General features: G+C 38.4%; 1 protein-coding gene across 2 annotated transcripts; it reads left to right on the forward strand.

Annotated features, from left to right (window-relative positions):
- Window positions 1–2,305: 2,305 nt before the first annotated feature.
- Window positions 2,306–13,975, forward strand: csf1b (colony stimulating factor 1b (macrophage)). Of its 2 annotated transcripts, none has more exons than XM_062542202.1 (9): window positions 2,306–2,575; window positions 5,514–5,627; window positions 6,043–6,105; window positions 6,698–6,868; window positions 12,494–12,683; window positions 12,926–13,074; window positions 13,347–13,393; window positions 13,496–13,539; window positions 13,718–13,975. In XM_062542202.1, the coding sequence occupies exons 1-9, from the start codon at window positions 2,534–2,536 to the stop codon at window positions 13,738–13,740; spliced, it is 843 nt and encodes a 280-aa protein (XP_062398186.1). In that variant the 5' UTR covers window positions 2,306–2,533; the 3' UTR covers window positions 13,741–13,975. The 2 variants fall into 2 exon arrangements, with proteins under 2 accessions (XP_062398186.1, XP_062398187.1); XM_062542203.1 differs by lacking the exon at window positions 2,306–2,575 and adding an exon at window positions 2,605–2,744.
- Window positions 13,976–17,418: the final 3,443 nt, after the last annotated feature.

A 17,418-nucleotide genomic window follows, 5' to 3' on the forward strand; every position in this document is an offset into this window, starting at 1 on the left:
CAAGGTTGTAATAGCGGAGAGGGACACTAGGGGCGGGAGGAAATGTGACTGTTTTCAATAAAACTGGTCAGTCAAGCAAAACAACGATTTCTAAGCGATTTTATGACTATGAAAAAGTTGCATAGGGTCTCTTTAAGAGGGAATTGGATAAGAAGTAAAAAACACATGGACAATGGAATTAATGTATTTACAAAAGAGAGTCAACCCCCAACTGCATTGGGAAAGTCAAGTAGGCAATTGATTAATATAAAACATACCGTATTTGAGAGCTGCAATAACGAATTAAGCATACTAATGAAACAGCCTTCCTTTGGAAAGGGGTTGAGCAACCATGATTGAAAGAGAGCGGAAATACATCAAACCACTGTAGTGCCAAGGCATACCCACAGGGATCAACAATGCCAAGAGGAAAGGAAATACACAAGGACAAAAGGAAGACAGCAGTGACAGCTCAATAGTCTTGGGAAAGCTACAAGACCCTCTCAGATCACTGAAGACATCACAGCTAGACTGCATGGGTGAACCCAGCCTGATCTGCTGGCGATTGGATTTCAACCTGTAGCTCAAGCTGGAAACCTCCACATTTTTCTGTCCTGCTTCCGTTACAAATCTGCGGAGACCAATCACAAACTGGCTTATCCACTTGGCACATCTGGATCGTTGGTCTGATTGGTTGAAGGACTATCCAAATGCATGGAGTCATCTGAACTATGCCTGTTGATTACGCCTCTTGTGCAGTAGAAAATGGCAGACTCCCCAGACTAATGTTCAATCTTAAAAGATTGAGCTTGGTCTGGTGATAGCCAGGCTATCACTGCAACATCTAATGGAAGTGAATGCCCATCAAAGGTATGACCAGGATGCACAAACAAATATAATAAATTGGGTAAAAATCAACCTACACATCACCTCTAGAAAGCTACAGACCTCGATGGCAGCATCTGGAATAAATCTACATGTGTCTACAATCAGACAAAACTGGAATAGACAAAACGTTTATGTGAATGTTGCTAGAAGAAAGCCTCTGCTTTCAAGAAAGAACAAATCTGCCCACTTCAACTTTCAGAGGCCTCCTGGAGGTCCATTATCTGGACAGGTGAGTCCAAAATAGAATTATCTGGTCACATCGAAATTGTCATGTTTGAGGAAAGCCAACACTATATACCAAAAAAAAAGACCCCCTCTCAACAGTGAAGCATGGCGGTGGAAATGTGGAAGTGTGGGGCTGCTTTTCTACCTCTGGACCTGGACGACTCCATATCTTCCAGTAAACCATGAAATCTCAGGCCTATCAAGAAATTCTTGATCTGAACCTCATGTCAGTCAAGGAGATGAAGCTAGGGAGGAAATAGATTTAACAACAGGACAATGACCCTATAAGCATTCAAGCAAAATTATCAGGAGGATAAAGAGGATTCATACTCTGGATTGGCCTAGTCAAAGTCCAGACCTCAATTCAATAGATACAGTATGTTTTGGCTAAATCTGAAGCAGGCAGTATGCATGGCAGTTGTCCCTCCAACCTCTCTCAACTGGAATCTGGTAAGGAGTAGGGAAACATCCACCATGTGAGACACTAGTTAATGGGTTTAGAGGACGTTTAGTTAAAGTGGGTGGTGCAAAAGGAGGTGCTACAAGATATTAACTACATGAGTTCACATACTTTTGCAAATGTCATATTTTGAGTTTGTCAGAGCATGTCTGAGGGTTCAAAAACTTTCAAGCAACACTATTAATTGCATAAACAAATGTAATATTGTAATATAGATTAAATGTGTAGAATAAAATAAACAAAGGAAAATCTGAAGAGTGAGTCCTGTCCTTCGCTTGTTTCTTTCAATTAGAATGAATAAAAGCCAAAGTAGAATATACTCTATTCTACTCTATTCGTCTTTTTTTTTATAGAAGGAACATCTGAATAGTTCAAGCAAAAGCCTCTAAATGGCAACTCCATCAAAAATGACATAACAATTGTGTGTGAAGGCTCTCCACACATAATATACGTTAATAAAGTAGTTTAGCTTTAAAACACGCTAAATACCACCCTGTTCCCGGTCTGAAATATTAATTTGTAGGTAAAAACCTGATAAAAAAATGCTTATTTAAAAGAAATGTGGTCAGATGGATTTAGAGGGCTTTGCATCTGAACTCTTCATCTGGTATTTTCTGAAGTCTAACGTTGTAAAATACCTCGAACGGTGCGTAAATCCCAGAACGAAGATGTGTGAATGGGAGTGAGAGGGAAGAGGCAGAGGAAAAACAGCAGCAGAGAGAAAGACAAGGGGCACACACACACAGAGGAGGTGAGAGAGGGCAGGAGGGAAAAACACAAGAGAGGAAACCTCTATCCAATCTATTTTAAAACAGCCGCAATGGACACTAAACCATCAGTGACAGCCTGCAAGTTCAGTTGAGACAAACTAGGAAATCTTACCTCTATTGGATAAAAAAAACTGAAAGAAGAAAAACCTTTACTTGGTCCGATGCATCCAGCTACAGACTTCAACCTTTGCTGAGTCTAGCAAGGAGCCTGATGACCACCACCAAGCTTTACCAAATTTTACACAACGCCCAGGTACGACGCTCATATAACTCTCATTCAAGGGTCAGCAAGTCAAACTATCAAGGAAGGATTTCTTTTCACATTTTTTTTGTTCTCAACCAAGGAGGTTTTCAAGTCTTCCATATTCCATTTATGGCCAGGATTGTCATTGTGTAGGCTGACACATTTGCTATCAGAGCAGGTAAGATAGTGCTATTTACTTAAATCCAGAAAATAGTCAACTTTTTGGACAAACTATAAGGTCTACAGGTCATACGATCACGCAGCACTTCACTGATCGTGACTGCTGGTGAAGGATTGAGCAAGGATTTCATCAATGGTTTATGCTTGCCGATTCATGCTCATGTACACATGTCTGAAAGTTAGTTAAGCTGTAACATATTGGCAAGTGCACCAAAGGGGTTGTCTGGTCTTAGAATCTCTCCTGGCAATCGTCAATCTTCCACCACAGGGAGAAGACGAAATTGGAAACAGCTAATTCCCAGACTGGAATCTAAACAACCCTCCAATATCCACTCTCAAACAAGCAAAGAGAGAAAACACAGACCATTTTCCATGTGATTCCGTTCGAAGGCCAGGTTATGGAAATTAAGTTAAAGCAAAATTTCACTGGCTTTGTTCTCAACATTATCTTTTAACATTATTTATCCTAAATCAACAAGTCTCTTAATTTATTTCTAACTTAAAAAGCTGGGATTTAAACTTGTCAGTGTATAGTGGTGTTTTGCATTTTAATCAACCATTTCATATGATTTCATTGAAGCAAACCAAAAGTGAACGTGTGATAACAGGCAAGCCATTGTGAAGATTAACACTTCCCTAACTAGTTCAAAACACGTTGTTTTACTTGCTTCACTAATCCATCCATATATATATTTTGCAACAGATGGTAAAATAAAACAGATGCAGATATTTAATTCCTCTATTGGTACCAGTAGTCTTTCACAATGGTGAAAACACCATATCATAGGTATTGCACATTTTGGTAATACATTCTGATTTGACAGACTTGCTCTGATCATTAAAGGAGAAATCCAGTGTTAAATGTTTTTTTAGATATACTGTATGACCCTATTCAGGCCTGAAGCATTCTGAACATTCTGAGCATTCGGTCTCATACTGCAAATTGCTCCTTTTAACATCTACAAGGCTAACAAGAGCTCCACGAACTTCAAAACAGTGTAATTAGGTTCTTATTAACATTTAAAACAAGGCATTGGCAACATTGTAAGTGTGTTGAAAAATTATCTAGAAGACAGTTGAGACACACAGTACCTGGAGCAACTTTTCTGGACAATGCAAATTTGAATTTAAGACTAGATAAGTCTATAGACGAATGCAAATCTGAATTTAAGACTAGATAAGTCTATAGACGAATGCAAATCTGAATTTAAGACTAGATAAGTCTATAGACGAATGCAAGTCTCATGTTGGTGATGAAAGGAGGACTGTGCGCGTGACCATTCAAAGAGGGTTGTGTGTCGTGCATGGGGAAAGAAGCTGAAATGGGGGAGTTCGCATCTGGAGTCCTTCTGTCTACAACACGAAATTCATGTTCAGCGATAGACTTATTGAGTCTTAAATTCAAAATGGCGTCACTTGGAAAACTAGTGAAACGTTTCTCTAGGTACCACATAAACTCTTCTAAATACACTTTCAGCACATATATACAGTGCCTCATCTTTTTTATCATCAATTTTTATTGAGCATAAAAAATGTCAGACATCAAAAGAAAACTATATACAGCACAGCAGGGAAAGTGAGCTCATAAGATCCAATAATAATAATGAGAAAAATAATAATAATAAAGTGACAAAAAATTATAATGTGGCAGTACATTTTCTTGCATCCTTTTTAAATCAAATTAACATACAGACACTTGCAAAACAGTGTTCAAAGAGATAATGGTGTGAGGTTTAGCTTTCAGTGCCTCATTTTTAATGTTAAGAACCTAATTACACTGTCAACGAGGTGTGGAGCTCTTGTTAGCCTCGTAGATGGGTTAACTCGTAGATGGGCTCTATATCTGTTAGGGATGTCACACATGAAACAATGCTGCAGAAACGCGAAAAAAATGACTTTGATATGAGTAGGCTATCATATGAGTTCCTGTTGATGATGACGTGTAGCCTAGTGCATGCATGATGGAAATAATTTGAAGGAATCTAGTAGCAGTCTTGTAAATAGTGACCCACAGTCTTTGCAAAATCCTAATCTGAGACTGACCTGTGACTAGACTGTGTATAAGCTCCATGAATTGTCTTTAGATGTGAGAGGGTCTGAGACTGTAGTCTTTCAAAAATCTTTTCCAAATCTTTGCAAAGTCTATCAATGTAAGGTAGGCTTAAATTGTGAAATTATTCTGTTGGATGAATAAAATATTATTTATTAAGGTTATTAGCATAAACCTAAAATAGCATTAAGAATTTATTGTGGTAATCTGCATGTTAGGTTGTGTCTGGAACAACAGATTATAACTGGCTGAGTAACTGAAAAATGAGAATATGAGATGATTAGCAACTGCTGTGTACTTATTCCACTCAGAATAATACAGCCTTTGCAGATCCATAGTTACATTCGTAACCTACGTTTCTCTCTATTGATCAGTCACACTGTGAAACACATTCGTCCCATTTTGTGCTTCCAACAACAACTATCCTGATATTGTCATGAAGTTAAAACAAGGCTGTCTCATTTCAATCTAGTCTTCAAATCAGATGTACAGTAGGTCCTACATCTGACAGGTTGAATGCATGTCTGCTTTCTAAATATTTGTAACAGTTTCACCTGGTTTCCAGATTCACATTAACAATAAAAACTATGTCCCATGAAAAGGATTAAAGTACCTTACATGTTTGCCCACTTTCTGGTGAGAAACTATACAACAGGGTACAATAGAACCCACTCACACACTGTAAGTCACTAGCAAAACTTTCCCTCTTGTGTTCAGGTGAAGACTTTGTGTGTGCTATTGCTGTTGTGTGTCAACTTTGCCATGGGGGACGTCCGTGGCCCATGCAGGCACTCCCTAACCAAAGACCATCTGCTTCATATCAAAAGTCTGGTAAGCACTGCCAAACACCAAGAAAACTTAGAAAGCTTAGAAAACCAATGTGCCAGCACACGACTTGGGTAAAAGAAATGGAAATGGACATGAGACGCAATCCATTTCTTGAAATCATTCAAAATTCTGAATATGAATTGTAGAGCTAAATCTCTTCCTATTTGTCTGTACTCTCGGGTGATCGGTACTCTCTGTGGAGCCATAGTCTGGTGTTTCTGATAAAAGACTAATCCTGGATTAAAGACTTGTTTACAGGCCATGCTTTCCAAAAAAAAAAGTGCTTTCAGTGAATAATTCTTTCAAAACAAAATGTAGTAAAACAGATGACATACTTCCCTGAAGAACCAACCATCAAAACAAAAAGTCTTCAGTCAAAAGGCCAGAGTCCTACTTCTCATTTCCTTTATCCGTACAGATCAACAACCAGCTGCAAAGTGGATGTTTCATTACCTACACATTCATTGAAAGGGGACGCTTGGTAAGTGAATGAGTTGGCATATAACGACATAATATACATCATGTTTTTATTTTCTATTTACTGCTTTGGTCTAGATCACAATCAAATTATTCAAATGTCTCTTTCAATCTCATAAAATGCCTTCATTACCTGAGTCCTATCTGATTTCTGTCTTAAGAATTATACAACACATATTAAAGGTGTTATACAATATGTAAGAACAACCATTGCAGTCAAAAATCAAAACATTCAAGAGCATTAAATCAGCTAATCTGGCATCTAAATGCTACTAGCTGTGTGACTGGAGGAGGGTGGCAAACCAGGTCAAAACACAAACTCAAAACATTAAGAGTACTGTATTTGCAGGCTGCAAATGAAATTTTGAATTACGAATATCCTGGCTGTACCATTGCTGTTAGTGAAGCCAGTATTTGAAAATAAGATGTTGCTTTAACCTCTGAAGGCATATTATGGCACAATATGGTAATATCATTATTTATTACAATAACATTTAGCACCTTTAAATACATTATCTCCTGACTCCATCACAAACTACTTATGTTGTTTGATTTGCTCCTATCCTACCTTTTCTTTTTGTCTCCCTGTCTGTCAGAGTAAAGTATGCTACGTCAAGGCAGCTCTGCCCTGGGCGCTAGAGCTGCTCAGTGCAAATTTCCACTATGTCTCAAGCTCAGAGAATGGGATGAATGTGCGTGCTCTCAAAGGATTAATCCTCAATATCTACTCCCAGCAATGTGCACCCACCATCAATGAGGAGGTAGAGGTGGGTGACTGCTTTTGAATTAAATTGAATGGATCACTTGTGTTTTAGCAGCTAGTGAAAGACAGACCTCCAGACTAACTTTGTGTTGGTTGCACTGGTGCGCCTAACTTTTTTTTTTTTTAGGTCCACCAGCACAACATTTGGGGTTACCCACATTTTTCATTGTATCCCTTCTAACGCCAAAAGGTCACTTTTTGAATCGCTCTCCTTTCATAAAATGTGAATCAGTTTTTTTAACTACAATAAGGCATAGAAAAAGCTTGTCTTTGTTTGAACACTATATACAGTATATATACACACAAATTAGCATAGTTGGCTTAACACAATGTTTCTTTAGCAATATCTTGGCTATCACTTTGTGGCTACCGCTAACAAAATAAATAAATACTTTGCCACACAGATAGAACTAACTTGACAGTTGCAGGTGTTGCATTGCAATGTTTTACTAGCTGAGTTTCACTTTCAATGAAATTCCATTGCAATAAGTGAACGGATTTGTTGCAGATTGATATGAAAGACGTGAATTAAAAGCACAAAACCCATTACCATTGACAGCGGTCATTATATACTTTGCAGCGGTCATTATAGATTTAACAAACCTCCGAACGTTGGGCAGGCCCATTCATGTGAATGGAACTTTCTGCAACACTCTGAAGAACTGCGCAATAATAATAATCAAACACTTTGTTAACATGAAAGTCAGTCAGTCTACATGCATTTTTGTGAGGTCACAGTGACTTTCACCCTTGAGTATGTGACATTTAGAATGGGACATACAAAGACCTACAGTACGTAGATGTATGTACACAGGTAATGGAAAACCCAAAAACATAATGCCAGAAGTTAGCATGCAGTTAGTTTTGGACACTGTTCTCTTGTAACACCACTTTGCATCTCCAGACTGTACGACACTGAATACAGTGCAGGTCAATAGCAGAGTGTTGGTGTGAGCGTACTGTACTAGACAAGTGCATTCAAGTCAACTCAGACTACAAAATTCAACACAATGCCCCATTAATATAAATGTTAAACTTTAAAGACAGTCAGCTATCTTCTGCCAGGCAGGATGCAAGTGTCTTTGCTGGTTTGTAACAGATGCATTTATAATTTTCTCGTGAAGAAAATTCATTTACACACATTCATTTTTCTGAAACCTGTTCCTCAAACAGCAAAACCCCCATAGAGAATCTCAAGAATAACAATCTAATTCTCTGTCTCTCACCCAGTACTCCATAGCATAAAACATGTCTGACAAACAGATCTTGAATACAAATTTCATCTGAATGCTTGCCAGGGCATAAGGGTTTGTTGTCAAGGGGACAAAGCAAACAATCTGTTGTGGCAGCTTTATTTTACCACAAGTGACATTTCTGACAGTACTCTATTGGAAGGTTTTGCAAACCTTGTTTTGTTTTCTCAAGTTATATTTTTTTCTGATTGCTAGCCACTATCTTTTAAAACAGCAAAACAACTCGCTGACAGACAGCTGCTGGTTTATGAGTATGTCACACTGTGCAAGACTGTTTCCTATTTCAGCATCGTTCCCAACCTTCTTATTTTGGGATCCACACTGGTAGTTTGACAAAATCATGCAAAAAAAACAAGCTAAAATAATGTGGCATAAACCCATAAATTCACTTTGCAGTACTGAAAAAAAAGTGTTTTATAACAGAGAATGTGCATTCCGTTCTGCAAATTTGGTGGATTTATTGGCTACACGTGTTAACGGTTTCATAGATCTTCGGAGAGAGGACTTCAAGAATGACTGTTAATGATTCAGAAAAACTATATGAAGTATACTGTAACAATGTAACTGCAAAAAAAGCTTTAACCTCACAAAACAGGTGTTTTAGATTTACCACACAAGTTTGTAGTTAGTGATTTAAAAGCTTTTACACATACACAAAGCTTTTCCATTTGACACAAGGGTTGGACTTTCAAAAGGAATTATTGTGTTTTGCCAATCTGTGGTTTGAGTGTGCTATTTTGTTAACAAAAGTAGACCAGAAAACTCACAAGCAGTTGTAAAACACTGACAGTGTATAGTGAAACAGTAGGCTGCTCCGGACATTGATTTCAACCGGGTTTCAAGGCAACTAAACACACACCATGAATAGCGATCCCCTTGGGCCATTGCACCCGGCACAACGTGGCATAGAGCATGACACTTATACATATTGTGCACCCACAGTTAATGATTCATTTTATCGCCATGCGCTCCATTTTTATGAAACTTTGCGCACCGGGGTGTGGCAATTAACAACATAAAGTGTGGCTTACGTTTATGTAACCCCTTGTCAGTCAATAATGAAAGTAAATAACTGTGTAGAAATGTTTTGTCGCTTTGGAGTTTCACTTTGCATATGCATTCAAATACTAGGCGAGCGCTAAATGCATGTAGGCTATACTCTGCTAGTCACATACAGGTTTTAGTAAAGCAGTCTACTCCTTATTCAAGAAAACTGGATTACTCGGGAATGGCTTATTATAGGCAGGGCTGTACGCTAAGCTTTTTCACTAGGAGCACAGGTGCTCCTAAATGAAAAAGTTTAGGAGCACAGAAAGAAATTTAGGAGCACTATGAAATTTCCTTGAAAACCTTCTTGCCTTAAGCAGGATACAGATCATTCACAGCAGTGGCAATCATAGTCTCTGCTCAAACCCTACACACACAGAAAATGGCTTGTCTTGTTTCTATTTCATATTTTGAATTCAGAACTTGTATACATTTTGTTATCAATTTATAGTATTTTAGGATCTGCATAATTACTTATAGCTTAAAATATTCAGTAAACTGAATACTTCATATTGATTACACTGTAATGATATAACAGGGGTGGTGTGTAGGTCTAATTGGGTGCCTGTCACTTTAAGATGTACGTGAACATAATTAGGTTTCATTCGGTTTTAGGAAAAGAGTCAAGCATAGTTCAAGGATACATCATGTTTTCATTAAATAACTTAAATGTTCAAAAAACGAACAAAGGTAAAGACAAATATTTCTGGTGTAATAGAAAAGATGAGTGTCCACTGTCCAGTAACGTTAACTTCTATGATTTAGGTAGCATGGCATGGCATCATGAGTTGTCACTTTTTCCTTGGTCATGTTTAATTGGCTGGGTGCTTAACTTAGTCTACTATGACTCGTCTTGGAGTTTGGTAGGCTATATCTGTTATGTCCAATGAGTGACAACCAGAGCTCAAAATAAAACGTTACGGTATTCTCCTGATAACGTTAGTGGAATTGAATTAATGTGAATGTAACCTCCATACAAAGACGCAGAGTGGCTATATGATGCGCACATTTGCAATGAAAATGTTCCGCCTTTTTAAAGCAGGTGTAGCCTACACCAAATCGTGGTTAAATCCATCATTTAGACAACAGAATCAGTCGGATTTCTCTCATAGAAGTCAACCAGGCCTATGTCAAATGCAGGCTGGGGTGAAGCTAACACGGTTTCCACACCGTGTTTATCAACCGTGATAGTAATAATATTTGAAATGAACACGGTAATTGTAGGCTATATAGTCAACATTCTTATCATGGTTTGCCAGTTCAACGGTAGGCTAATCGCTACAAAGTCACCAACTGATAACGAACAGATTGAAGAAAAAGAATGGTTTTGGAGTGACATTTCTTGCGTGTGTGAGAGACAGCGAGGTTGATGCTGAAAGCGTGAGTTTCCAGCCAGGAGCGTTAGAGTTGTCATGACATTTGTATACAGATGCGCGAAAATTGTACTAGCCTATACTTTGATTCACTTGGTGTGGATTTTTAGGAGCAAAATGCGAATAAAAGGGTTGAATTCAGTAGCCTACTCGCACCTGTGCTCCCATTTCATATTTTCAAGTAGCACAAATATATATTTCCTCGCATTTGCGACGAGGTGCTCGCAGTGTACAGCCCTGATTATAGGCTACGAATTAATTTCATATCCTCATATTTGGTAAGGTCTGTCATTTATTTTAATATGTGACCCTGTAAAGCGAAATCAGTCACTTTGCGCACGATGATATTTTGAGAAAAATCCACAATTAACAAACTTCCGGGTTAAAATGTTGAATTTCACGTCTGAACGTCACGTGTGAACCATTTATTACACCAACTAGCATAATAGCATCAGAAAGCTAAGATCGTGCTCTGTCAAGTGACATCAGTGAGACTAGAACTTTGTGAGCAATCCGACAGAGAAGAGGGGTGTGCATCATAAAATCTCTAAAACAGGGCGGACCAATGGGAATAGAGCAGAGCTCCCACAGGTGTTTCTTCCAGCTATTTCATTGTACACACTGGAGTGACAGCTTCACAGGGCGATCTTGGCTCATTGTTTGCATTTGTGACTTTTCTTTCTCTTTTTTCCTGTTATTTTAACTCATTATCATTTTCTTTCATTTTTGTGTTTTTATGTTCATTAATATTATTCCAAGGGCCATTTGTTGTTTTACTTTGAGATTTTACTGTTATTTTGTTTATTTAGGCTACTGATAAATATTTTTGTTATTATTATTGATATTTTTGAATTAATTATTTTTTATATGAAGCATTTTAGTGCAATGCTGTTTTAAATGTGCTATACAATAAATTGACTTGGCATAGTATTTTGACTGACATGATTTTGTTTTTTTATTTTCTAACAGATGCAAATGTGACAAGACGTTATGATACATTTGATAATGTTTGATCGCTGTTTTGCTATGGAGCATTTTTCACATAATGAATGCACACTCTAGAAAGTGAAAGTAGACCTACTGTCTGTACATTCCTCAAATGGAGAACGCATCCATGTTCCCTCGCGTATTATGGCCACTCTATGTAATCCTTCTATGTTTGTAAAATTCCTGACCTGTTCCTGATCACTAAACTTTTTGATGTAAGTTGATGTAGAAGCACCTTGCATAATTTGACTTGGTGATAAGTCCTGCTGTAAGAGAGAGAGAGAGAGAGAGAGAGAGAGAGAGAGAGAACGCACACCTGGAAAGTGTTTCTGTGCGTGTCTTGTGTCTCGGTATGGCGTTACGTTCAATTCGATTCAGACATTAACCTGTCTGGTGCCTCAATCCTCAAATTATGGTCGGGCTCTTATAGTGCCTTCATGCACATCGGACCTTCGGAAATTTCTGACCTCCCATAGCGGAAAAAATTACTACGCTAACGCTAAGGACTTTTTGCTCGGAGACTCGTGCGGAAGTTTTGTGCCCCGAGGTGTCCGACTTGACTTCATCTCCGGTCCTCCGAGGTTCCGAGCTGCATGAAGGCACTTTTAGTCTCGGCAAAGCACAGGCCTTTATTTTGTATGTGTTTTATTGTGAGACATATGTTTTGTTTGGAGTGTAGGCGATAATGGAAACGTCAGTGAGTAGCCATGCATATGTAATAAAATCCCGGCTATAATTTGGAGATACAGTATCTCTGTCACGAACACTGTTAGTGTCAGCGACATGAAAGAACACAAAATGCCTCAGCCTCTGATAAGCACAATATGAAGTGGACTACATAAAGACATGATGCAGTAATAACCTTATCTGATTTGACAACTTCAGATCCTTTATCTAAATTCTCCTTTTGATGTAAACAACGACTGCACTGATTCAACACTAATCTTGTTGTTGCTCTTGCGAATTCAGGAGGATCCAGTAACATTTGAACGGGAGTACCATGGCTCTCCCAAAGAGGCCTTGCTCATGGTGCAGGAGGTGCTGGTCCTCTACCTGGACATCATCACCCACAGCAGAACACCTGTGGACTGGAACTGCGAGACAGAGTATGCCCAGCAGGAACCTTTGCAGGCACCTGCTTACAGCCGGCCAAGCACAGGTACTTCACTGGCGTTGAAAGCTGGTTTGGACAAAAGTGTCAGCTGAAGTACTAAATGTTAAGGTGCCTGCACAGTCTGCAGTATCTACACAAACTGTAGCACTGCTACACAAGCCATTCACACTGCTAAGCAAACACTGATTTGCAACTGCTACCCAAACACTGAGTAACAAAGACGCGTGAAGAATAAATAAATAATATAATAATATAATATAATAATAAACAAATGAATTTCTTTTCAGAGGATCCTGCTACGGAAAAGCTGGAGAGAAACTTCAGGAATGAGACTAGCCAAGATCTACACAACTTCTACAAGCTTGGATTTATTGCCATGACAGCATGTTGTGGATTACTTCTACCTATCACAGTCTGCAGCTTCATAAAACACAAGGTATGTAGACAGTAAACTGTTATCATAATTATTAAAAAAGTTACCCTAACATTCAGACATGACCCTAACATTCAGATTCATTAGGGTCAGCCTTCTGAGTTATGCAGTTCCACTAACAAATCACAATTTAATTAATTTGATTAAAAGGTCTGTTTTATTCACTCGGAATTTTCAGCTAATTCATATTAGTTACATTTTCATTTAAGTAACACCAAATGTAGTAACTTACATGTTCAAGACTCTTTGCTTATGCCTCTGCTGATGCCCAACAGAAACTTCAAAATAATCTTCAAAGAATCCAGGTCATGGCACATGAAAGGTACTACTGATCTCTTTATTTCTACATTTCATCAAACTACTGAAAGCCTTATATACAACACTTTCCCTGATTTCACACCAAGACTCATTCTTGTAATTCAAGGTTCAACCCATATCAGCACAGCATTGAGTTGCAGGATTTATCAGGTGTGGAAATTACTTTAAAATATATGATTTGTGTACGTTTCTCCAACCAGTGTCTGCATCATTTTAAATGATTACTAAAAATAAACAATTCACACATGCAAAACACACACACAAAACACTCTTGTATTGTCTTGATATGCTGTTGATGCCAGATAAAGTTCCTGTTTTATTTCCAAAGGTTTGCCACGATTACATGCATGAGCTTCCAGCCAGGCCAAGCACATGGAGGAGAAGAAGTAGGAAGGAATTATTTTCTCGCTTTCTCACGGACTACTTTGAGGACTGACACACTTGCCAGAACTAAGACATAAATATGAGTCTTTCTACTTTGAGAGTATATTTTTACAAGGAAGATATTACTTATCATAAATGCATATATATATGTGTGTGTGTGTGTGTGTGTGTGTGTGTGTGTGTGTGTGTGTGTGTGTGTGTGTGTGTGTGTGCGCGTGTGTGTGCACGTGCGTGTGTGTATGTGTATATATATATATATATATTCTCTATTGTTTTTCCGACAAATTTTCTGCCAAAGAAATAAAGATAATATGGATTTAACACTCTTGACAGATATTTGGACTGAAACCATTCTGAAAAGTAGGACCCAGATTTATGAAAACATGAAAACAATTAACCCCATATCGTAGCCAGTCTGCTCCGTGAAGCTAAAAAGACTTACTGCAAATACTACAGACATGCTGGAATTGTTCTACGGCTCATATGCTTCAAACATGCTCTCACTTAACGAGACACATCTTTCTAAGGACCTACCTAACATCTTTAATCGCTCCTAATTCTTATTGCCAAGGAAAACAATAACAGCTGTATAGGCAGATTTACCTTTCGTCACCATTCTCTCTGCCTCATAGAACTGTCAACACTCACGCTTCCAGGGCAAGACACAATCTCCTGAAGATAGTTAAAGGCTAGGCCATGAGATGTTTTTAAACCACTATCAATATGTTGTAGGGCACATAGAGCACTGAGGGCCAGATGTACTAAGACAGCGCTAATAGCGAGTTTTTGTATGCGCAGAATGCGAACGCTGTGCTTTACTATATTGCGTGGAATTTACTAAGCTGTCACTTCATTACGTTAACAGCGTTCATCACCGCCCGTCCCCGCCCCCTGTACAACGGCAATAGCGTGTGCAGAGCTGAACCACAAGTGCAGTTGCTGCAACATTAAAAAGAATCAAAGTTTAGTACATGATACAAAGACTGAGATATCAACGAGCAGCGACAGACAGAGCAGGCTTAGTAGTTCTACTAATCCACTTAAAAAAATACTTGAACTATTTACTGCACGTAGACTAGGGATATGACTTAATACCTAGTCTAACAGATTGGGAAGTGTGGGCTATGTCTATGTATGAGAAAATGCGATTTTAGAGAGGCAAACAAAAGTTAAGGTTGCTTTTGACAAAGTGCAACGAAGAAAACTGATGCTCTGAATATTAATTCAGCTAATAGACGCAAAACCGCAATTTGAATTGCTCCTGCTTTTAGAAGGCGGAAGTTTTTCAACGCAAAATAGACGTGCGTTGTTTTCATACATATGGCGGAATACTTAAAGGAGCCGTATGTAGGATTTTGGCCAAAACGAGTACTGCAATTACTTTCAAAATACTGTAGAGCGGTGAATCGCCTCCCCCTCCCCTTTGAGTCACGGTTGCCAGCTAGCTGCAGCAGGAACGTAGACTGCTAGCTTTCAATGGCAAGTTTTCCTCAGCATAATGACAGAGAAACGAACTCACTCTGATAATGCATTGCTAACGTTAGCAATGACTATAGCTGCTTTTATTTCCCAAACAATTCCTTAGCCTACCTTTTCAATTCAATGACCCACCTCCTCCATATGGTCAACATAACGTTACTTTGCACGAACTTGCATAATTTGTTCAACTGTCATGAATAGGCTATTTAAAATGTCCATTTACAGTAGCCTACAAGTAAGTTAGCCAAACTGATGAATCTTTACCTGTCCAGGAGCAAATTAACAACACTGACGTCTGTCTTCAAATTCTTCTCCGTTTTCAGCTGTCTCAATCTCCTAAATCCTTGTTTTATTTAGACGTATTTCGGATTCATAACAAGGTCTTTTAGGTTCCATAACGGTAGACATATTTTATCCAACACTTTGTAGCTGCAGCTGTCTATGGTGGTAACTAGCATAGCTGGCAACCCGGATGGTGAAATATAACTGACTTCGTGATTCGTAGATAAGTGTAGGGCGGCGCATCAAACCAAAACACAACATAACAACATCAACATCAGTTGAGGGCTGCAACTTCACTTTTAAATGAAAATATCTTGGCCGGACTACCGTTGTCAGTGATATAAGTATTTGAAATTAGCATGATTTCTAAATGTCTAGTGACATATCAGGGCCATTTTATGATTAATTGAAATACATTTCCTACATACGGCTCCTTTAATCAATCGTTATTAGCACTTCTCCTCCCCTGTGCTTGCGTGATACACCCACTTTTTAGCTGATACTCCCATGAATGCATATGCATGACCGGGAAAAGCGCAAGTAGCCGTTTTCAGCTCTCACGACAGGCAATCTGCATTTTTCCATCAGTGCGACCTGTTTGTACATACCATCCCCATGTTTTTATGCGCATGTTACGCCTGAAATGAGCGCAAAAATGTTCATACGTACATCTGGCCGTCTATGTCCTGCCAGAACATCCTACAATTGGTTTTATTTGGTTATTTGGTCAGTAGATAGATCTTTTTTTAATACTTTACAGAGTATTTCTTCTCAGACAAAACAAAAATCTTGCCTCAGCATAAGCTATTAATTTAAAAAGCACCACGACAGCATTAAATACTGAACCCTCTTTTTCCTTTATGTGTTAGGAAATAATAACACATTTAGACAGATGGGAAGACCTATAAATATATCTTTACATATATGTATCAAGATATGTTTATATAATCTTCTGAGGCTGGAAATGCAGGGTCAGATAAGTTGCATTATTTACTCAGCGCAGGCCAACTGATATCATGTGGCTTTCTGTAAGCTTTCTTTACATAAAACACAACTCAGGGTCATTTCAAGCAGAAATGGACTACATAATGGGCCTACCGGGCCCAAGCCCCCGGACTCCCTAGCACTGATCAGTTAACAACTTTCTGTAGTGTTTGTTCCAGTGGTTCATAATCCATCCATCCGTTAAGTAGGGGTTGTATGGTGGGGTGGGAGGCTTAGGGGAAACATTGCCGACAGTGACTTGGTGGTCAGCTGAATTTGCTTTTAATTTCCTGGTATTTATAGACAGGAAATATATATTTTTTCATGTTTCCTGCATGTTTAAAGCTCTCAAAAAATATATATTTCTTTAATAAATCAACGAGAAGAACATTCTTGTTCAGTTGTGAAAAGTGAGTTTAACATACAATCTGTCGTTAAAATTATAATATAACTGATTTGGATTAATGTAACATGAAATTAATGTTGATAAGATTCAAATGAATCATGAACCATTTTGATGATGATCAGATGAAGTCAGTGTAAATAAAAAAGAAATCTTTAAAGTCAGACTTTAATCTTTTGTGAAACAGCCCATTTCCTTTTTTTCCATTTAGCAGACACTATCCAATGTGACATGGAACTAAAGAAGCAGCGTGTTAAAATTGTACAGAACAGAACAAACATCAATGACAAGACATTGATAAGTCAAAACAAAAGTATGAGGGGGTTAAGGGGAGGAGGTGGGTGGCAAAATTGCAGAAAAAGCCACTGGCAGCAAATTGGTAAAGGTAGTTTAAATAAGCACTCTGAATGATATCCTCCAATGAAAGCAGGGCCTTTAATCAGCTGGTAATCAGCTGAGCTGTTAGATTGACAGTCAGCTGGGCCATCCAGGGAAGC

Source organism: Sardina pilchardus, chromosome 7, assembly GCF_963854185.1.
Source record: "Sardina pilchardus chromosome 7, fSarPil1.1, whole genome shotgun sequence".
NCBI lineage: Eukaryota > Metazoa > Chordata > Actinopteri > Clupeiformes > Clupeidae > Sardina > Sardina pilchardus.